The sequence below is a fragment of the Hemicordylus capensis genome, chromosome 1, assembly GCF_027244095.1.
Source record: "Hemicordylus capensis ecotype Gifberg chromosome 1, rHemCap1.1.pri, whole genome shotgun sequence".
Classification (NCBI taxonomy): Eukaryota; Metazoa; Chordata; class Lepidosauria; order Squamata; family Cordylidae; genus Hemicordylus; species Hemicordylus capensis.
Window position 1 is genome coordinate 201,560,795 of NC_069657.1, and position 23,158 is coordinate 201,583,952.

Consider the following 23,158-nt stretch of genomic DNA (forward strand, 5'->3'; position numbering starts at 1 on the left):
ACAATGCATAGTAGAGAATTAGACAGGCACTTCTGTTTAGTTTTCCAAGTACACCTCCACATAGTCTTGGGTATTTCATGAGCCCCAGCATAATGAAATGTGTAGTTTTCCAGCATTTTTTGGTCTGGCTACATCCACTGCTAAATAGTTTTTGAAATATTAAAAGATTAACGAGCTTGACTTGTATTTTTGAGCTGATATTATGGTAAAGTTATCTGAAAGATGGGTGTCAGATGTCTGGACGGGGGCGCAATTTCAGTGCTTGCCCTAGGCGCTATTTTCCCTAGATACGCCTCTGAATAAAAAACAAGGGAAACAAAATGAATTCTCTGAGCATTTGAATAAAATACCATGACTATCAGTTTCTGAGCAGAAGATACTGAAACAAAAGAGAAATGGATCAGCAGTAAAACTGCTGGATCTGTGTCAGGCACAGTAAAAGGGATGGTGTTTAGTCTGCTGCATAATACCTGCTAATTCACATATGTTTGCTGTTTAAAAGGCAAACATCCATAAAGAAGTTCAACAAAGTTATAAATTTAAAAAAAATCTTAAAAGGAAAGAAGGAAGGCTAAGAAATTTTACTCATATAATTTCAGTGGAAGTAATAAATAAGTTACATTGTATGTGCATTAACAGCAACTTAAAATCTTAATGTAAAGCTGCAGAAATGCAAAATCTGGTTAAATATTTCAAGATTTATTCCAGCAACTTCATGAATTTTAGAGGGAAAGAGCCTCTGAGGGCAAGATTCCAATTACTGATGCTCATAATTGTGCATCTTGCAAAATCCATCATGAAGTAAGCAGATATTTCAAGTGCACAGCGTCGATTAAGATCTGGACATTATTATTATAATATGAGAGGCTGATTAAATCAGTGCTAGATTATGTGTGACAAGTTTTAGGGGCAGCAAATAAATTCAAGTTGACAAAACAAGAAATTATTCAAATGGAAGTTCCAAAAGGAGGCAGCCTACATCTCCAGCATTTTTAATTGTTATTAAAGCTACTGTCTAGTCTCCCTGTCAAATTTCTTGGGTGAAAGTCTTGCTGTTTGCAGGATTCAGCTGTATGCTGTGGAACAAGCGAAGCAATGAAAGATTAAGTAAGAAATTCATCGCACACTGCTGGCTCACATGATTAAGAGAGAAAAGGGGCTATGCTGTCAATGGGTCCACGATGTCAAATGAGCATGTTCCATATTTTTTGTGTCGGTTTCACAACAAATGTAAAGTGCCTTAAATCAAAGGAACTAATGCTCTGTACAGTAGTGATGCCAAGGGGGGGGCGCCTGGAGGGCACAGAAAAGGGAAACTGCATTTCTGGGGGGCAGGTTTGTCCCGCATCTCTGATTTCTGAAATAAATAATAGTATATTTCATATTAAGATTCACATCCCAGGCATATTTTCTTATAAACTCCTCCTACTGAGTTTGATGGACATAAGCATGCTTAGCATGCAGTCTTAGTTAAATTTCCAGGTTATGATTCAGCAATGAGAGGACAGATAGAGATAAACTCCCCAGACATGTGGCTTATCCCTACCTGTCTGGGGAACTTATCCCCCTCACTTCCTTATATGGTGGACAACAATTTAAACCAGAAGACCTGGGTCCCTGCTCAACCATGCAACTAGGGGTGTGCATGGAACTGCCCGGTCTGCGTACCAGTTCTAATGAACCAGCTGGCGATTCGGTTTATGCCTAGAACCAAGCCCCTGCTGGCCTGAGTTGATAGGGGGAGCGCCGACAGGGCCTAAGGAAGCTGCCGCCAGCTCACCACTGGCCTTGAGGAGCTGCTCCACCACCGCAGCTTGAGCAGTTGAGCCGGACACACCAGGTTGGCTCAGGGTTCTAATTTTTTTTTACTTTTAAAAATAACTCACTGCTGGGTCTGGGTTGTAATTCTGGTGTCTGGGGAGTGCTGACCTGGGCACGCAAATGGCCAGTGTGCATACGCAGTGGCCTTCAAAATGGCCACCACGAGTAGGCCGAGGGCTGGAAAGGCCCATAAATGGGCAGAATGGGGGGAGGCTGGTGGGGGGACGGGAACCTTGAGACCCCGCGGCAGAACACACACACACACACCCATAGCCCAGTATTACAACCCAGATCTGGTGGTGAGTTATTTTTAAAAACATCTTTTAAAAAAATAATTAGAATCCCAAACTGGCTTGACCCTGAACCAAGTAGGGGTTCTAGTACAGGGTGCCAAAACCAAACATGCCTGGTCTGGTTCGAGTCCGGTCTGGACTCAAACTGAACTGGGCAACCGGTTTTGTGCACACCCCTAACCTCCGAGCCACTGTGTCAATGTATCTTTTGCTTCTCCAACAGAGCATTTGAATTTGAATTTATTTATTTACGGTCTTTGACCAAATAGTACAACAGAGCATTTATGTTTACACAAGTGATTTTTGGCCCGTTAAATAACAGGTGCTAGTAAGCGCTCCGGGCCCCCCGCCGCCGCCAGCCTCCATGCCGCGGCCGGTCTCCCCGGCCGGGCAAGGGCCCCAAAGTCTTCCCCCGCCCGGCTTCAGCGGCGCCGCCAGGCCTCGGTGGCGGCTCCGCCACCACCTCGGCCAGCTTCCCCCACCGCCTCTTCCCCCCGCCCGGCTTCGGCGGCGCTGCCAGGCTTTGGCCATGGCTCCGCCGCCGCCTCGGCCGCACCTCGACCACTTTCCCCCGCCGCCTCTTCCCCAGCTTTGCGGCGGCCGCTTCTGGCCTTTCCGCGGCCGGGGAATCAACCGCCAAACATGGCCGCCTGGTGCTGGCAGCCGTGTCTCTCTCGGCGAGTTCTGGGCATGCCCAGAACAGCCGAGGGAGACACGGACGCACGCCAGGAATTTGACACGGGCGCACACTTAGCCTTTTATTATAGAGGATAGAAATCTATATTTGAAGCTGATGTCAAAGAAAAGAATCCAAGTCCCTCAGTGTCTCAAAAGAGCCAGAAAGGTGCACCTTAGACATTTCCTTTTACTTCTGGCTAGGCATGGAGCAAACCATGGTATATTAACCTTTCTCCACCTGCCAAATAAAGGGAAGAATAACTAGAAGCAAAGCATACTGTATTATGTGATGCAGTAACATTTCTAGGAGCCGTTCAGCAGGACTCAGTACTTGCTATTCTGTCAGTAGCATCCCTTCCATGACTGGTGGCTCCAATCAGTTCCTTCTTGCCTCCATACTATATCTTGTCTAGCCTTTTCATTAAGCTTCATTCTCCACCTACCTTTTCTTCCGATTCTAGTTCTTTAATCCATTGGTCTACTCTGCATCCTTCCGTCAGCCTCTGTTCATCTAAGCTCCCTGTCCCTCAGCTTCACTACCTCCTGGGACACTTTTCTACCCCTTAGTCTGAACAATTTTTTAATCCCATTTAAACAGCTTTCCCTTCTCTCACAGAAGTTAAACTAGAAACTGCACGATTCCATGATCCCAAACTGCAAGTAGAGGTTTCACCACCTCATCAGAGGTTGTGAAGTCTCTGACCATTTCAGCCAATCAGTGTCAGAGGCTTCACCACCACAGTTAAGCCCCATTGCACATTACTGCAAAAGCACACAGAGGTGATATACATAACATGTTTGCTGACTGTGTCCCAACCAGATTTTCTAAGCAAGACTGAAAGCTTCCCAGGAGACATAACTAAGCAAGGTGTGCTACCCACAGTGGCAAGATCCCTAATTCTAAACTCAGTTGAATGATACAGATTTTGAATGTTTGCTGGGAGGAAAGAAACTGGGGGAAGTTGCAGCTGAAAAGTAGTGATCAGATCAGGGGAAACTTTAAGCACCCTCTAGACCACTCACTAGTTCTCCTTTGCAAATCACCTTTTCCTGATGCCACTTTACTGAGAAAAACCAATGCCCTGTTCTTGTCTCTCCTTGTTACTAATATGCAAAATACTTTATTTTACATCCTTAAGTTGTTTATGTTCTCTTTTCTCTCTCAAAGACAATGCTTGAAAAACTAGTAAATGTAATTAAGTTATAGGAGTTGAGCAGACTCGTGTGTGAGGCGTAACTGCATTTGAACCATTTTGTGTGAATGCTTTTACCGTATTTGTCTTAATAGAAGACCCTAAATTTAAGACGACCCCCCAGTTTCTAACATCAAAGTGCTTGGAAAAAACCTCAGATTCAGGTAAATACAGTATTATGAGCAAGAAATCATATGTATGTAATAGCTAATCCAATTGTTATGTTTAATTAATTTATCCTAAACACATTAATGTAGCCCAAACAGATTTAAGCTTCCCATGTGGAATCATTCCTTTTAGTTCATGATCAAAAATGCTAATTGTACACAACAAATGAAAAAGTATGCAATAAACTGATTATATAGAAGGGCCTTAAACTGGGGCTTTAAAAAAGTTAAAATACTTTTTCATAGACTGCATTTAGTCTGACCATCAAAGGGTACTTATGAAAACAAGATCAACCACTAGTTACAATATAAAACATAAAATCTTACCTATTCTCGGTATCTGCACTGCATTTTGGAGACATCAACTCGAATGATTTGGTAAATTTTACCACCTATCATGGTAAAAAATATGTAATGAGTCACAGATTTTTCATGCAGCAGCATATAAATACTTATATATTGGATAGTCAATAACTACAAAACAGCTCCCTAGATCATTGCATAGAACATACTCTTTAGTGTTGATTAAATAATCCTGAATCACTTCCAGCCATTGACAATAGCAGAAATAGATTAGAAACACAAATGTGCAGGGTATGTTCTCAAGATCACTGCGGTTACTGTTGGCATTCTTTCATCTCATATAGCCTAAATAGTGGAACATGTAGATAGAAGGGTGGATACTTTAAAGAAGCATTCTTCTTTTATTTATTACATTTATATACCAGCTTTCTTCCATGATGGAGCACAAGGTGGTGTACATAAGATTTCCCAAACGGTGCCTCATCCAGTCACTGATCAGACCCAGACCTGCTCAGCTTCAGCAAAATTGCTGCACCCTTTGCCTTCCACCCATAGCCTTGGGACAGCTTCTAAGTTTATGGTTTCAATTCCAAAGTAATTAACATGGAATTTCCTCCCAATAACTAACACAGCACTTTTTTTTTAAAAAAAATATGTGACTTTGTGCAGCTTTACAGTTGTATTTTAACCTTGTAAATTGGGAGAAATTCAGGAAAGATGATATGGAACTCTAACTATAAACAAATAAATAAGCATGCACTCTACTTTTTGGAAAGAAAAAGAAGAAAATGCTCACCTCTTACCACCTTTTGGCCACTCAGAGTGAATGAATGGAAGTTTGGAGTATATGAGCAAATGTTTGGATGAGTGGAAGTGTGGGTGGCCAGTGCTTCCTTTTAAAGACCTAAACTAGCAGGACTGGAAAGGTCCTCTGCTTGGGGTCTTAGTTAGAATCACTGCTAGTCAGAGTAGTCACAGTATTTTACTGGAAGGATCAGTGGTCTAACTTCACATGTTAAAGTGTAATCAATCCACATTGCAGCATTAATATGAACATGCCTTTGCTAAAAAAAACACCAAAATTAACTTTTAAATAAATCTTTAGGATTGTATCAGTTCTAACACTGAAGTTGAAACAGTGCATATAATCAAATACCCTGATAAGAAATTTCAGATTATAAACTTCCTACTGCTGATTTACTCTGACATTGCAGGAAGATAACTGTGTTAATCTAGCTGACATCAATAGTTTCAGGTTACAATGAAGCCACCATGGTTGATAGGAACTGATCGATGGTTTATCAGCAATTTCCATTACTAAAAGACAGTTACTCTGTCTATTCCTATGTATTTTCTAAAGAAAAGCAATGCATATTAAAAAAAACAAATCACATGTAGGAAGCAACTTTCACTTGTGATTCCAGCATCTGTTAATATAAAGGGAAGCTGCTGCCCAGTTTGCATGAGGGGCAATAACTTGTATCCAGCCTGACAACCACCTCCAGCATGTCAAGTAGTTTGAGGTTGCTCCCAGATGTTAGCTTTTTCCAGGTGTCACTGCACTACATTGAATAGATGGGTGGGTGGGTGGAAGGAATGCCAGTTCGGAGTGCTGATAACCTATTAACCATACTACACTTGATCTTAGCCAAAAGGCCGAGAAGCAATAAACCATATGTTTATAAGGGGGTAAAGCCACTGTAGCCATCTGCACAGGGGCAAAGAAGGACTGTCCTAGTCACTAGTATAAAAAGCATTGGTAGCTCAAACCCCCCACACTCTTTCTGCTACCATTGCTCCTAGTAGTGATATCAGAAGAAATGAATTAGGACCTCGATAAAACACGAAGGGATACAAGTTACAATCACCTCTATCACAAATTGCATCATAGATTATGCTGCCCATAGGTAATTTTCTAACTGGGGTAGGGGTTGCCTTATGCAATTTAAGTCCCCAACCCAAAGCTCCCTATGTGCCCCTATGCACACTCACAGCTCCTGTACAAACAGGCTTCCCCATTGACTTCAAAGCCTACAAAAGGGATGGGCTCCACTTGAACCAAGATGAACCAAATTGCTGGCACTTAAAATCAAAAAGGTTGCAAAGCAGCTTTAAAAATGACATCTGCTGACAGGAACCAGGTGCTATCTGCTTCAGCAAGGAAAATCCCCTAAGGTGTGAGGGTACAAATATTTCAGAAGGGGACAGAGCAGAACCAGGAGTAGAGCAGATGGAACAGCTACTCAAAAAGGTTAAGGGAGATAGCACACAACAACGCCAGGTAAGAGACTTGCATATAGGTGTTTATATACCAACTACAGAAGCCTCCAAGCCAAGATGGGTGAGCTGGAGTGCTTGGTTGATGAAGGAAACATAGATATAGTGGGTATAGTGGAAACCTTGTGGAACAGTGAGAACCAGTGGGACAAAGTTATTCCTGGATACAGACTCTACAGTCTACAGAAAGGACAGGGAGGGGCAGACTGGGTGTGGAATAGCACAGGATATTAAAGAAGGGATAGAATCCAACAAGCTAGAAAACCTAGGAGAACTGGTGTCCTCCAAAGAAACATTACAGGTGACAATATGAGGACTGAAAGAACATGTGTTACTAGGGACGTATTAACAGAGAGACCAAATGTCTACACATGCTAAACGACTGTGCCTTAGAACAGTTGGTCGCAAGACCAACACGAGAGAAGGCGAACTTGGACTTAATCCTGAGTGGTGTCCAGGCCCTGGTGTGAGATGTCAGAGCTGTAGAACCATTGCAGGACAGTGACCATAGTGTAATCCAATTCAGTTTATATGCAAGTGGAGCATTGATAACGAAGTCTGACACAGATATGTTGGAGTTCAGAAGAGGTAACTTCTCAAAAATGAGGGGACTGGTAAGAAAGAAGTTGAAAGGGAAAGTCTGGAGGGTCAAATCACTCCAGAAAGCATGGAACTTTTTTATAACCACAGTACTAGTAGCACAGTTGGAATGTATACCAAGAAGGAGGAAAGGTACCACCAAATTCAGGAGGATGCCTAAGTGGCTAAAAAGTAGAGTCAGGGAAGCTATAAAAGGGAAGAAGACTTCCTTCAGAAAATGGAAGTCCTGCCCAAATGAAGAGAACAGAAAGAGACATAAATTCTGGCAAAAGAAATGCAAGGACACAATAAGGGATGCAAAAAGAGAGTTTGAGGAATATATAGCTAGAAGTGTCAAGGGGAATAACAAGAACTTCTTTAAATATATCAGAAGCAGAAAACCTGCCATGGTGGCAATTGGTCCCTTAGATGATGAGAGCATGATAGAGATTATTAAGAAGGATGAGGAGATTGCAGACAAGCTGGATGAAGCCAATTTTCAAAAAGGGACCAGAGGGAAAACTACAGGCCAGTTAGCTTAACTTTTGTGCCTGGTAAATTGGTACAGATTTTATTGTATGCTTTACTTAAGCATACTTAAGGGCAAAATTGTCAAGTAGAATTACTGAAGGAGAACCAGCATGACTTCTGCAAGGGCAAGTCTTGCCTCACTAACCTTTCGGAATTCTTTGAGAGAGTCAACAGGCATGTGGATAAAGGAGATCTGGTTGACATAGTATACTTGGACTACCAAAAAGCTTTTGACACTGTTCCCCACCAAAAACTCTTGGGTAAACTTAGCAGTCATGGAATAAGGGGACAGGTTCATGTGTGGATTGGTAACTGATTGAAGGACAGGAAAAGAGGGTAGGAATAAATGGACAGTTTTCACAATGGAGGGAAGTAAGAAGTGGGGTCACCCAGGGATAAGTACTGGGATCAATGCTCTTTAACTTATTCATAAATGATCTAGATGTTGGGGTAAGCAGCAAAGTGGCCAAATTTGCAGATGACACTAAACTATTTATGGTAGTGAAATCCACAAAAGATTGTGAGGAGCTCCAAAAAGATCTCTCCAAACTGGGTGAGTGGGCAACAAAATGGCAAATGTGGTTCAGTGTTAACAAGTGTAAAATGATGCATATTGGGGCAAAAAAACCCAACTTCACATATCCACTGATGGGATCTGAGCTTTTGATGACTGACCAGGAGATAGATCTTGGGGTCATGGTGGACAGCTTGTTGAAAGTGTCTGTGGCAGCTGTGAAAAAGACAAATTCTATGCTAGGGATCATTCCCGACAACTAGCAAAGCAAGTAAAAAATAGATACGTTTAACCAAAACTTTGATTCTCTTTGGAGTCTGAAGAAAGAGTCTTCACAGTTTATAACAGTTTTCTTTATCCAAAACTGATCTGTCAAAATGCTGGATAGTTCCAAGTAATATAAACCACATATCTGATGAAACAGTAATCCTGGGCAGACAGCAGATCACTGAAGTGTAAGCTATTAAAATTTCAAATTATACTGCTGTGATCTTACCCTGCTAAAGGCAAATATGGAAAGCAGCCAGAAGGAGCTGAAGGAAGAAAGGGAGCATCTATTGTTGCCTGTATCTTTCTGTATGTGTCAGAATGAGTGTGCTTATCTTTGCCTTAGCATGACTGTATCTGAGCATACATATCTCTGTATGTGCCATGGGCAGAATAGTGGTCAGCATTACAAAGCTGTCCATTTAGTAGCATGTACATTTAGTAGTTGCTGAATTGCTGAAGGTGTGAGGGTTCGCACTCCTCATTCCAATTGAGCAGGCAGCTCTCTTCTTATATATCCTTCTGCATTGCATAACTGCCCCTTTGGTCAAGTTAATAGGGTAGCCTACAGATCCATGAGCTGCATTCAAGGATGAGCTGATTGGCGGCATACCCAAAATAATTCTTCCTGTACTGGAAGGTAGCTATGGTAAAAATGCCTAGCATTGTCAGAATGAAGCAACATTAAATCAAAATGTCATATGATTATAGTATATTTTATTTAGGAAGTATCTAAATAATAAATGGAAAATTTGGATTTAAATCAGCCTTTTCTTGGTCATTTGAATTGCGTTAATTTCAATCAATTAATGTTGGTGTCTGCTCCTCTTATTTTAAAGTGCCTCTCTTAGGCAAAAGTTTAGGGACACCAACATGGATTGATTGAAATCAAAGCAATTCAAATGACCAAGAAAAGGCTGATTTAAATCCAAATTTTGCATTTGTTGTTTAAATACTTCCCAGGTAAATAAAAGATTAGGGGTGTGCATTTTGGAATTTTCTTGTTTCAATTTGTATCCGAATCAAAACATCCCCGTTTTGTTTTGTACCCAAATTTTCTGAATCCGAATCAGCCCTGTTTTGTTTTGTAGCCAAATTTTCCGAATCCGAATTGATTTGGATTTTTAAAAAGGGTCCCAGGGCAAAAAGAGTGGGTGGTGGTGGTAGTGTTCAATGGGTGGAAGCTAGCACCCAAATTTCAAAGGAATTAGGCAAAGGGCTGATTTTTTTGTGTGAATTTTTTTTTAAGTTTACACATCTTTAAGAATTTTCCCATAGGGAATAATGGGGATTCCAGCAAATGTATCGCTTCAAATCAAGGGGAAAGGGATGACCCAGAGCAGAGTGTGGTGGGTGGTAGTGCCCAATGGGGGCAAGGAAACTTTCAGAATTATTTCAAAGGAATTGGGCAAAGGGCTGATCTTTTGTGATTTGTTGAAGTTTATGTGTCTTTAAGATTTCTCCCATGGGGAATAATGGAGGTTTCAGCTGCCCCATAATTCCACTTGGGGGGCCCGAGGGGTTGTGTAGTGCACATAGGGTGCCAACCACCCCCATACCCACAAGCCTGTGGGGTACTGGGTTTTGTTGTTTCTGAGGTGTTCATTGTAGATGCTCTGGTAGCATATGAGATTTTCAGTGAAAAACAAGAATCCACTCTCATATGCTACCAGAGAATCTACACTCAGAACACCACAGAAACAGCAGAACCCAGCACCCCATGGGTTAGCAACCCTTCCCCTGGCCAATGTGGGGTCAGTAAAGAGTGGGAAGAAGCAAAAGAGCCAATGCGGAACAAGGAGGGAATTGTCAGCATGTCAGCCCATGATTTATGTCACCGATCAGAAGGCTGGAAGGGTGGGAAATTCAAAGAGATGTCAAACACAAAATGGAGACTGACTCAGAGATCACCACAAAATGGAGATCCAAAACAACAAAACGTTTTGTAGCCGAAACAGGGGCGTTTTGTTTTCTATACAAAACTTTTGGATCTGGAAAATGGGTGCCTACAAAACACCCGAAACAGGCTCTTATGGGTACAAAACATTTTGTATCCGAAACGTTTCGCACATCCCTATTATGAATGGGTTGGTACCTACATTTACTTATTGACCTCTTCCCTCTACATTTGGTTTTGCTTTTGCATTATGTCTATTAGGTTTCAATCTGCAGGCAGGGCCTGTGTTGGTGGGGGAAAGTTTGGAGTGGGGCTTGAGGAATGTTCCCAATTCCTTTCCTTCCCTTTCCCTTTCTTTGCATTCCCTCCCTTCTTTCCTTTCCCTTCCCTTCCCCTTCCTTCTTGGTGAAATTGCCCTTAAGAAAACTCTCTTGAAGTGGTTTTCTGTATTTAGAGGAATATGGATCCAAAAGAAAGTGGTTTAATGAGCTGGTTTACATTCCTAGTTTTAGAAAGAAAGCTAGAATGCCCTTCTGACACACCCACAGATGAAAAGAGAGTCCACCACAGGATGAGGTACCTTCATTAAGCAAAATATTCATAAAAATATGAAAGTATATACTGTTTAACCAAATCATTATATCTGACAAGGGCATTCATTGAGCAGTAACATAACAGTGCACAGTAGATGTTTCACAGTAAAAGGAGTAATCATGCTAATATCATTTAATATATTTTCCAGAATGAGACTACTTACTGGAGAGTCAATGTCTTCAAGAAGCAATACTGAGCAACGTTCACACTTCAGTAGAGTCTGGGCACGGTGCATAATTTTCTTCACAATTTTCTCTAAATCTGTCTGTTCTTCAAAGAGATCATTAACTACCTCCAGCAAGGCCTGCATACATAGGATGAAACAAATATAATTATCTGTCATCAAGGGTAATAAATAAATAACTAGGGAGTTTTTGCAACAAATGACTGTATAAGATACCAGTTATTGTCTCTCTATTTATCTCTGTGTAAATCTGGGTGCAGAAAATCTGTGTAAATCTGGGTGCAGAAAACAGCAAAGGGAAACTGTCCCTACAAAAGATCACAAGTCAAAGCGATGATTTTTTTTTTTCCCCCAATGGATGGGAGGTCACTTCAGGTAACCTGCTTCAATATCAGAATTAATAGAATTGATTGTGGTATGTATTGTTTCATGTTCACTTAAGAATCCCAAATGTCAAGGGTGCCTTAATATATCTTAATGCTTCTCAGAAAAAACACAGATGCAATCAAGCCCACAGTTATACAGAAATAAGGGGCAAGCTGCATGTTACACAAACTTTCTTGACTGGAATTTCACTCCCTCCCACGCACCCCCCATCAGGTAGCTGATTGATACTTGATAAAGGGGGAGGCGGGCTGGCCATCCAGCCTGGGGCTGCAATATGTGGAGTGGGGCTTGGCTTGAATACCCAGAACAGTTCTTTGCCCTGCTGTACTAGTCCCATAGTACTATAATCAATGGGTCTTAAGCCTCTGTAAGTGTTGCTCTACTGAAACCACTGATCTGCTTTCATAACTCTAAAATTAGGGATGCAAGACATTCATCTGAGTACAGGTCTCAGCTTCACGCCTTCAGATCCCACTATCGAACTGCCGTGCTTCACAATGCATGTTCTTCTCTTTGCAGTTCTTACACATCCCATATGTTTTAATATAATGTGTCAAATTAATTCTCAGTACTAGTCAATTAAGTCTTCGGAGTTACAGCAGACATTAATGTGATCCATTATCTTGTGCCTCCGCATATTGTACTGGCATTACAGATTAGCCATATCAATGAATAAAAATCAGGCAGAAATAGAAACTATTAGATACTCTGAGCCCTGTTTAAGTAGAACAGAGATATACCATTGTTGATGTAAGCTCCCTACCAAATCATTTAAATTGTCCAACTGTAGTTGCCAATTCAGATTTTTATTTTTATTTTTGCTTTGCTTTACAAAATCAAGTGTGATGTTCTGCATTTGCAATACAAAAGCTGCAATCCTTTGCAAACTTACTGGAAGTAAATTCCATTTAACTTACTGGGACTAATTTCTAAGTAAACATGCATAAGATTTGGCAGAAATTCAATTAAGTTACACACATTCACTGAATCCTTCCTAAAATTCATTTAAAAGCAGCAAATTGAAAGCCAGTATTATGATCTCAAAGATAGTTTGCATAAATGGTCATGAATAATTATGTTACAAAAGCTCTAAAGGATATTTTCTTAAAAACAGAACTTACGGACATGATTACAACAGTCCCTTGGACAGAAGAAGCTCCATGGATTACGCAATATTGAATACCAAGTTGAATGGGGTCTACTCCCAAGTAGACACACCTAGGATTGTAGTCTTAAAATGCAAACAGGATGCAACTGTAGTATGCAAACAGATTTTTGTACACAACAGCCTTCACAAATCAGTGTGTATGTCTGTTTCTAAGATCCTATCCATACAGTACTTAGTGGAATGAAATTCTGAACATGAGCCACAGATGAACACAGCCCTTCCCTCTTGCTCCATAGAAAAAGTAACAAGTGAACTGTGTGTTTATTTAAAAGCTAAAGCAGGACCTGTCTGACTCCACAGTAGATCTCCAGTCTGAGAATCAATTACAGGGTCAGAGAGATCTTGGGTTTAAGTAAATGAACTTGTTACTTTCTCTGGTCTGTAATAAAGGTCTAGGATGGTGGGGAGAAGCCTCTTATCTGGTTGAAAATTTTCTCTGGAAACAGACAGAGATTTACAGGTGGTGTTTTCTTTGTTACCCTTTTAGTTGTGAATTTCTAAGGTGAGTGGTGCTGATCATGACTTTTGTGCTAGAAATTCTTACCCCAGTCCCAAACGCATAGGGACATACTACAGATATTCAGTTGTGAAGAAAAGATATGTTATTGTTTCTCATTACTTCAAACTAGCTAGCCCTGTGCAGAACATCTGCGCCCTAGTTCTCTGTCTCTCACCCTTCCCCGGACAATCTGGCTTCCTGCCCTGCCTTCCCCACTCTCACCTCCTTAAGCCACCTCCTGCCATCCGGGATGGCAGCGGAGGTGGCAAAACCTTCCCCACTCTTCTCCCCCCGACAACTCTCTCTCTTGCTCTCCCCCTACAACTCTCTCTGTCTCTCCCTCCAAGTCTCTCTCACTCTCCAACTCCCCCAAACCTCTCTCACCCTCCCCAACTCTCTCTCTCCCCCTACTCTCTCTCGCTCTCTCCCCACAATGCTCTCGCTCTTGCTCTCCCACCCCCAACTCTCTCTTTTGTTCTCCCCTCCCCAACTCTCTCTCTGTGTCTCTCTGTTGCCTCCCCAACTCTCTCTTGCTCCCCTCCCACAACACACTCTCCCCCTCTCCCAACTCTCTCGCTCTCCCCCTCCCCCCAAATCTCTCTTGTTCTCTCCCAACTCTTGCTCTCACTCTCCCCTCCCCTAACTCTTTCTATCCCCCGATTCTCTCCCTCTCTCCCCTACAACGTTCTCTCATTCTTCCACCCACAACTCTCTCTCTCCAAACTCTCTCTCTTTCACTCTCCGCTCCCCCAACTCTCTCTCTCTTCCCCCAACTCTCTCTCACTCCCCTCCCACAACACTCTCTCACTCTCCCCCATCCCTCAGCCTCCCCCTCCCCTCCCCTTCCTAGGGAGTGCGGCATCTCTATGGCCTAAGTTGGCTCATCCCGCCATCACTCTGCCAAGTCTCCTTGCTAGAACAGCCAAACCAGGGCTTCCCTTCTGGCCTGCATGGACGGCCCTCAGTGCGCTCTTTGTATCTCAGGAGAGGAGAGAAGTCGGCAGGGTGATGGAGGCTGCTGCTCAATGTCTCTTCTTCTTTCTTCCTTGTTGCTGCAGCACCGCCTCCTCCTCAGCCCTCCCTCCTCCTCCTTCTCAGCGGCTGCCCCTCTGCCCACTGCTCAGCCCTACTCTATGCCTTCTCTCTCCTCTGGACAACTCTCATGAGAGGTGCCATGTATCGTGGGATGTGCGGCATACGTCCTAAGGCTTTTAAATGTATAGATTTTCTAGGACACAGTTTGGCAATGAAAACAGCTTCCCACTGCACTCACAAATGTCACCTATATGGTCAGAAGAAAAACATTCAAGACACTAGAAATGTCAAAAATTAAGGCCAGAAAACCTCTTTCTGCTGCAGTCAAGTCTTAAGGAACACAGAAAAATGCTTTGCAATGATTCCACACCATGTTTTCATAAGTTACATGCTGCAAAATCTTGATAACACTTTTAACAGTTCATTTCATTTTTAAAAAAAATGTTGGCAAAATGACTTCAGTGGAAATGGCTTCAGTGTAGAAACTAGAGATGTACAAATCAATTCAAGTCAAATCAATTTTAGCTCAAATTGGGGTGATTTGAGTGATTCAAACTTGAATTTCCCCTAGAATAAATAGCCTGACTGGAATTAAATAAAATCATCCCTATCTCAAGCTGAGTGATTCAAGTGCCATTTTGGCTCCTGTTTTGTCCCACCCACCCCTTTGCTGATTGGCTTCCTGGTACTGGCTTCCAATTGGCTTAATATCTCCTTGCTTCTTGGTTGGCTTGTTATGATTCAAAACAAATGTTGGCATGGGCAACTGTGCCCCCATTGGCTGGGGGGAGGGAGCAGGGAGGGAGTAGGCCAAAGGATGGATTTTCAAAAGGTATTTAAGGGGCTGCTTAGAGGCAGAAAGCCATTTGTACCTCAGGAGAGAAGGATCAGAGAGAGATTGCAGCAGCAGCAGCAGCCCTGCTGGTCTTGGCCTGCTGGCCTGCCAGGCCCAGTGAGTAGAAAAAGAGACAGAGAGTGCCTGCTGGCTAATGTTTTCTCTCTCCTTTTAATTTGCAGTGCCAACTGCTTTTATTTTATTTTTCTATTTTTTAATAAATTGTACCCCACCCCAGTAGCTTAAACTGCATTCTGCTTGGAATTTTTTCACTTCTCATTTCTTATTCTTACTTGTAGTCAGCTGCCAGTGGCTTTAATAACTGGGGTGCTGTGCTGATCCCCTGCCCCCATTTAAAAAAAATTGTACCAGCAACCCCCAGTGGCTTTAACTGGGTGCTGCCGCTTTGAATATTTTTTTTTCTTATTTTGATTTTTTCTTTTTCTTGCTTGTAGCCAGACTCCAATGGCTTTAATAACTGGGGTGCTGTGCTGATTCCTCCCCCCCACCCCTTGCAGCACCAAGCTGCACCTCTTTGCTGTTGCTGCTGTGTGCCTGGATTGGCCTGCCTTTTTTTCAGGCAGGTGTGTTTTGTCTGGGGCCCAGCCTGCCAGTGCTAGACCCTCTCTGTTTCCCCTTTTTCTTTGGTTTGTTTATTTGCTTTGATTGTTTGGGTAGGTGGGTGCCTGACTGGTGCCCACCTGCCCTCCCCCCGCTGTTAAGTCCCAGTGTCTGCTCAGCCCAAGAGTGCCTCCAAGAGCAACACCTGGCAGACTCCAGCGGAAGATGCCAGATAGGTGAGCTCCCCCGTTCAGGGAGCTCAGGTAACAGGTTAGACTTCTTTAATTAGGGACTGGTTTAGGGAAGAGATTAGGTGGGTAGTGGCAGTACTACTGTAGCTCAGGAGGGGTAGGCTTAGGTTAGAGAGGCCACAGTAATCCCCTGCCCTTTGCCTTCCCTTAGACTTGCCCTATTGTTGCCCCCCCCCAGCATCGGTTTCTTTGTTTGGGGGATTTAATTTTTCTAGCTTCTGTGTGTAAACCACAGTGCTATAGATAGAGCATAAATAGACCACGACTGGCCCCACAGCCCCTTAAAGGCACTTCTTCTCCCCCCCACCCTATAAGAGTTACTGCTCGATTTTTTAAAAAACCCAAGATGTCTGGGAGGGTGTGGGGCAGAGCCAGGAGCAGAGGGAGGGGTGATGCTGCTGGTTGTGGTGGGCAACAGCAAGAGGGGCCTACTCCCTGAGATGACCCCACTGATGTAGTTGTGTGCAGGCTCTCCTTTTCTGGGAAGCCTGGTCCCGCAACACAGCCGCCTGTGGTGACTGAGGTAGAATTGGAGGGGGATCCACCCATCAGGGGAGAAGCTCTTCCTGTGGTAGCAGAGGAGGAGATATTGTCGGCTGCTAGCCAACCAGGTCGCTCACTCCATCCTCCCCAATTGCTGTTGGCAGTGTGACACCCCCAGCTGAGATTGAGGAGGAGAGGGAACTGCTTCTGCTTCCTGGATTTTCTCTGCCTCAGATGCAGGGCAGTGGTGGTGGCAGACCTCAGAATGAACCAGCAGCCCCAGTACCACTACCACCAAAATGGTCCAGAACTGATAGCAGCCTGGTTTGGAACCACTTTGAGCTCCTCCATGGTGACCCACATCATGCTGCCTGCATCCACTGTGGGATACAGGTAAGCAGGGGTAAGAACCCCAAGCATCTTACGATGATGGGGACGGTGCAGCAGCTGTGACAGCATCACTTGGGTGTTCTTACTCCTTCTTGAAGCCATAGACCAGATGTGCCCTTGACTAGTGGCAGCAAGGCACCTGCTCCTGCTCCCAAGCCAAGGAAGTTGCCTATGTGGTGGGTGCAGTCAGTGGGCAAGCGGTCTGGTCTCCTAGAGCCTCATCTCATCACCTGGGTCATTGCTGAGATGATAGCTTTGGACGACCAATTCTTCCAGGTGATGGAGAACACTGGCTTATGCCAGCTTGCCCGCGACTACAACATCCCCTCACACACCACCTTCAGCAGGCGGGTGATGCCCTCCTTGTACAGGGCATACAGGAAGGCTGTGTCGGGGCTGCTGTATGCAACAGCGCCTGACACCAGTGTGCACTTCACTGCTGATCTGTGGATCAGTCCCAGTGGGAGGCACCCAGTTTTCCTGTCGCTCACTGTGCAATAGTGAGGGCAGGGGGGGGAGTGAGGAGATGACTTCTGCTAGTGGCGTGGCCAGCCGCTCCTATGCAGCAAAGCACAGCTGGACTGTGCTGCATGTAGAGATGCTAGACACTGACCATATGGCAGATGAGCAGTCAGTGGCCATGGATCACCAGGTTGGGGGATGACCGCCTGGGCAGCCAAACCTTCCCCAAGGGTTCATGGTCACCAACAATGTTGCCAATATAAATAAGGCAGCTGAGCAGGTTCAGTTTGTGTCCATCCATTGTGGACACTGAACCAGATCGTGCAGGATGTGCTTGCCCATTTCTTTTCAGGGTTAGGTAGTAGGTAGCACCCATCATGCCCTGCCACCCAACCCACTTTGGTGTCCCTAGACCTACCCATGGGGAACAATGGGGTGATTTGAGTTCCCCATTGTTCCCAATGGCCAAATCACTGACATCACTTGAATCAATTCAGGTTGATTTGTCAAAACAGTCAGCAATGGCTGCTCTTTCAACAAACAAAGAAAGATGAAAGAAAGATGAAAAAGAAAACAGTTGTTACCCAACTTGCTACTTCTTACGTACTCTGCTTCTATCGTATTCCTTCCTGGAAGCAGCAAACAGCTGAGCATTAGATATGGCAATTCCACAGAAGGGAAGATACATTTCCATGACCTAGTGCAAAGAGAAATATCAGACCATTAAAATTTATTATGGATTAAATGTGAATCTTTAGTCTAGTTCTTACTGAGCTGGTAAACCTATGCCTGGGTGGAACCACATCAGACTGTAGGGAGAAATATATGATTGAATACTCCACTATTAAAAAGAAAATGCTCCACACAGGAAACTAGATGTAGATAAAGACTGAAAAAGAGTGTTATGGCTTTGCAGATGACAACTCTTAATATAAATAACCATAATTTGATGTTTAACATGCTGAAATACTGCATCACTAAAGCTACCAGAAATGTGACTGTCAAATGTTAGCCCCATGTGAGTCTTTGCGAGTTACACATAACCTGCAAACTTCAGAATTCTGCCAAAATGTTTGAGATAAGCAGGAAACAGCCAAGAGTGGCATCAATGAGAATGAGAAAAGTGTTTTAGTCTGTTGCAGAAAAAAGCGAACCTGTTGTACCTTAAAAATGAACAGATATACAGTGAGTCATCATATATTGAGGCTGTTCCCATGCACAGCCTGGCCCAGGTTAGGGCAGCCCAGCCTGGGCTAGGCTGCGCATGGGAAGCACCAGGATTGAGCCTGAACTCAGCACTGCCCCCATGATAAACCTCACTTTTGAACCTGGTGTTTAGCAGAGGTTACGTGAACCTGCGGTTCGCTTAATCTCGGCCGATTGGGCAATCGCCACCGGGTTAAGAGGCTTCCCCAGGGCTGGCCGCCATTTCTGGAAGCAAGCCGGGGGGGGGGTGGAAGCAGCTGCACCAAGTGCAGCAGCTGGTCTAAGGAGAGCCTCTGCCATGCTCATAGCGCGGGGACACCCTGGGATGCAGAAGGGTAGGAAGTCCTTCTGCTCCCAGCTCGTGCCGCCACTTGTGTAGGTATGCAGCACAGCAGAGTAGAGGGTGGCTGCTAGTGTCAGAGCCCAGCCCAATGTGCAAAAGGGGAACACCGTGTATGGAGACAGATCTTTACACCCTTTCAAAATTCCTGGGCACGGGCCATCTTTGCACTGTATGCAGATCAGCTGCTGCAAGGAATCACAGGAGAGGGGAGTCCTGATTTCTAGCAACCCCAGGAAAGCAGAGTTGCCATTTGGGGGCACAAGCAAGGGTGCACATGGGCACATGGACAGGCAGGGGGCACATGTTAATGGCTACCTGGTGGCAGTCACCATGACAGGTAGAGCAGTTGCCAGGTTACCTTTCCCCACGGTTTTCCTGCATAGAGCAACCTGGCTCAGTATAGAGCCCCAATGGCCTGACACTTTCATGAGATAGCTGTATTTGGGAGAAGGAGTTGTTTTGTCATCACACATTATTAGAGATTCTGCCTGACACCCCATTCCCCACAGATGGTTCTTGAGTTGTGAGGGGGTGTCCCTATGACCTTAGACTCATGAGCGAGCTGTCTGCTTGGGATCAGCATCCATGAAAAAGTGTTGAAAATAGGGATGTGCACAAACTGATTTTTATGTGATTTCTGCCCAAAACAAATCACCCCAGATTTGTTTTGTATCTGCTTTGATTCAATTCATATTCGGACCAATTTGGACCACTTAAAAAGAGGTGGTGGGTAGGTCCCAAATTTGGGTGGTGGGTAGGTCCCAATGGGTGCCACCTACCACCCAAAGTTCAAGGCAGTGGGACACTTGGTTGATTTTTAATGATTTTTTTAAAGTTTTTACTTATTTTGAACATTTTCACCATAGGAAACAATGGGAATTCGTAGTTGCCATATCCTAACCCTAAAACAGATCCCAAGCTTTCATTTTTATTATTATTATTATTATTATTATTATTATTATTATTATTATTATTTTAAAGCTAAGCTATAGCCCTTGTAGAAATGGAGTTATGGAGCAAAATGTGCAGTCATTATTTTCCATGTGTTTGGATTCTTTGGTGTATAATAACTTTTCCTCATAATGAATCCCTATGAGGATTAATTGCACACCTTCATTTATTCAGTTCATTTTTACTGTCACTGGACAGTGCCAGCTGTCAACTGCCATGTGCCAACTACACCATGGCACATTTTAATTTTAATTTTTAGGAATTTTAATTCCTAATTTTAATTTTTAGGAATATGAAATGTTTAGATTCTTTGGTGTCTACTAACTTTTCCTCATAATGAATTCCTATGAGGATTCATTATATGCCTTCAATTCTTCTGTTCATTTTGCCTATCATTGGACAGTGCCAACTGTCAAATGCCATGTGTCAACTACCCCCCCCCACACACACACACTGGGGTACTCAGTTTATTTTTTAGATATTTTGAAGTGTTTAGATTATTTGGTGTGTTCATTACACACCTTCATTTCTTCTGTTCATTCTGTCCCCACTGCTTTGCAGGTGGGGGTCAGGAATTAGTGGCTTCCCATGTTCCAACTACCCCACAACCCACGTGCCACTGTGTACTCAGTTTATATTTTAGGAATTTTTGAGGTGTTTAGACTCTTTGGTGTGTAATGAATCCTCGTAGGGATTCATTATGAGGAAAGGTTATTAGACACCAAAGAGCCTAAACACTTGGGGGGGGGGGAATCCTAGAACATAAACTGAATAGTTCCCCACTGCCTTGAGGGTGGGAGTGGGGTGTAGCTGGCACATGGCAGTTGACAGTTGGCACTGTCAAAAAAGACAGTCAAAATGAATAGAAGAAACGAAGGTGTGTAATTAATCCTCATAGGGATGCATTGAGGGGAAGTTATTATACACCAAAGAATCCAGACACTTGAAAAATAGTGACCGCACATTTTGTTCCATAACTCCACTTCTACTAGGGCTAGAGCTTAGCTTTTTAAAAAAAAAAAAGAAAGAAAGAAAGCTGGGAATGTGAGGAAATTAATAGGAGGGATCCGAATCGTGAATCGATTAGAATAGAATCAGGCGCGATTTGATTTGTACCCAAATCTGTCAATGGACCACAGGGGTGATTTGTTTTGTCTCCAAATCACCCAAATCAGCTAGATTCGGGGACAAATCAATTTGTATCCAAATCAATTTGCACATCTCTAGTTGAAAAAGCATCCATGAAAAAGAGTGTCATTGTCACATATGTAGAATTGCTCCTTTCACTGGAGCAATGATGTTCCTGCACCCAGCCCTTCTCATAAGTAAGCCTAGGGAGTGCATACTTTCCCCAAGAGGAAGGGGGTGCCCCCGCTTCCCCAAATTCTATGTGGAAAAAATAGAAATTGGCTGTCCAAGAATCCTCAGTTGGGGCTGCCTTTCAATCCCAACGCCAGGAACCCACCACCACCACCACCACATGTTCCCATCCTGGCGCTGTAATGGGCTGCCCTCCTTATGTTTGCACCTGGAGTGTTTGTGCCTGTGAACATACATCATTGTTGCTTTAATCTTGGGAAGTGAAGCACTTACTGTCTATCCTGTCATCCCATCTCTCTGCTTGCCAGGAGTGGGGAGCAAGGGACAGAGTGGGGAGAGGGAATGCTCCTGTGTACTTTGCCTCTTGACAGGCTGACAAGCTTGAGATGGGATGTGGCGGCTTCCCTGTTGCCAGGCAAATGCATTGCAGGATCAGAGACAGGAGCATCAGGGCTGGTGCTCAGAGAGGCAACCAGCGGGAAGCACTGCAGGCATGGAGTGGGTGTGATCCCAGGTGGGTCTGTGTGGCCATCTCTATGATTGCAGTTTTTAAAACCACTCAGAACCACAGTTATGGAGCTGTTCACATTCAGACAAAATGCTTTGGCAGCCAAACCTCAGGTCTCGGCAGTGAACCTTCCTGCAAACTGAAGGAAGTTAGTTATTTCTCTGTTTAAACCACCCTGAGCAGTTAACTTTTAATAACAACATTTGTTATTTCTCTGTGTAAACTGCCCTGAGCCATTTTTGGAAGGGCAGTATAGAAATTGAATGAATGAATGAATAAGGTTCAGACTGGAGTTTGTCGAGGCAAACTACAGGTCACTTTCGGTAAGAAACTGCAGTGGCACAAATTTGGATGTAACAGAGTTCCAACCTCTGCCCCACTTTACTCCAGTTTTGTGTTACATCCTAATTCAGCTACAGAGTCAGCTGAAGACATCATAGCTGGGTGGTCCATTTAAGTAAGCAGAAACTGGGGAGCAGCAAGCAGCACAAGACTGAGGTGAAGCCAGAAGAATATATCATGAGCACAAAGTCAGTGCGGCTGTTGCCCGAGAAAAGGCCTGAAGCTGACCAAGAAGCTTTTACCCCAGCAGGATCCAATTAGAGAAGTCACAGTGAAGCCAAAGAAGCAGGACTTGAGGCAGGGTGGGGGGAGAGTTTTAAATCCTTATGGCTCACTTATGTAAAGTGTTCAGGCAGCAAAACCTGAACACCCTGTTGAGTATGACAGTGTCATTGCATAGTTTGTAAATATATATAGACAACTGTGGACCTGTGAAAAGTTGTAGTGGTGGAGGGTGGAAAGATTGGAAAAAAGGAAATTCCTTCCCTAATAAGAGGAAGATGATTTCCTCCTTCTATGCTGCCCATTCACATTCTCATATATTTATATCCAAAAGGGTGAAGGAATGTGGGGGTCACTTTGAGCACTCATTATTTTTTGGGAAGGACACAGTTCCTACTCTGCTTGACACTCCAGTTTCCATCCTCAGCGATCTGCATGTAGATGAACTGAATCTGAAAACAGGATATACAATATATAACCTTTGTACCACGTGTGTGCAATCTGATTTTAAATATTTGAAAGACAGATACAGAGAAGTAATTGGGGGTAACAGCTGAAAGGAATTCAAGTGGATTAAGTTATACTGCAGAATCATGTGAACATATGCTGCAGAGTTACTGACTGTGTAATCCTATGCATATTTCCTTTGAATCACATTCCATAGAATAGAATGGGATTTACTCCTAGGTAAATACTTAAGTCACCTCAAGTGGTGCAGCGGGGAATTCTTGACTAACAAGCAGAAGGTTGCTGGTTCGATTCCCCACTGGTACTATATCAGGCAGCAGTGATATAGGAAGATCCTGAAAGGCATCATCTCATACTGCACAGGAGAAGGCAATGGTAAAAGAAAACCACAGGGCTCTGTGGCCGCCAGGAGTTGAAATCGACTTGACA

At 43.6% G+C, this 23,158-nt stretch overlaps 1 protein-coding gene across 17 annotated transcripts in view; it reads right to left on the bottom strand.

Annotated features, from left to right (window-relative positions):
- PDE11A (phosphodiesterase 11A) overlaps positions 1-23,158 on the bottom strand; it is a 299,742-nt gene that overhangs the window by 138,442 nt on the left and 138,142 nt on the right. For 10 of the 17 annotated variants that reach the window (XR_008310873.1, XR_008310875.1, XR_008310874.1 and 7 more), the window contains 3 exons: positions 17,977-18,066; positions 11,278-11,418; positions 4,480-4,544 (listed from right to left, as the gene is read on the bottom strand). Coding sequence is in view for 11 of the 17 variants with exons in the window: in XM_053268425.1 (XP_053124400.1) it covers positions 4,480-4,544; positions 11,278-11,418; positions 17,977-18,066 (296 nt within the window). In the remaining 6 variants the exon portion in view is untranslated. Of the gene's footprint in view, positions 1-4,479; positions 4,545-11,277; positions 11,419-12,806; positions 13,878-14,696; positions 15,037-17,976; positions 18,067-22,630; positions 22,714-23,158 lie in introns of those variants that run through there. The other 7 variants (XM_053268474.1, XM_053268483.1, XM_053268507.1 and 4 more) reach the window with 6 other exon arrangements.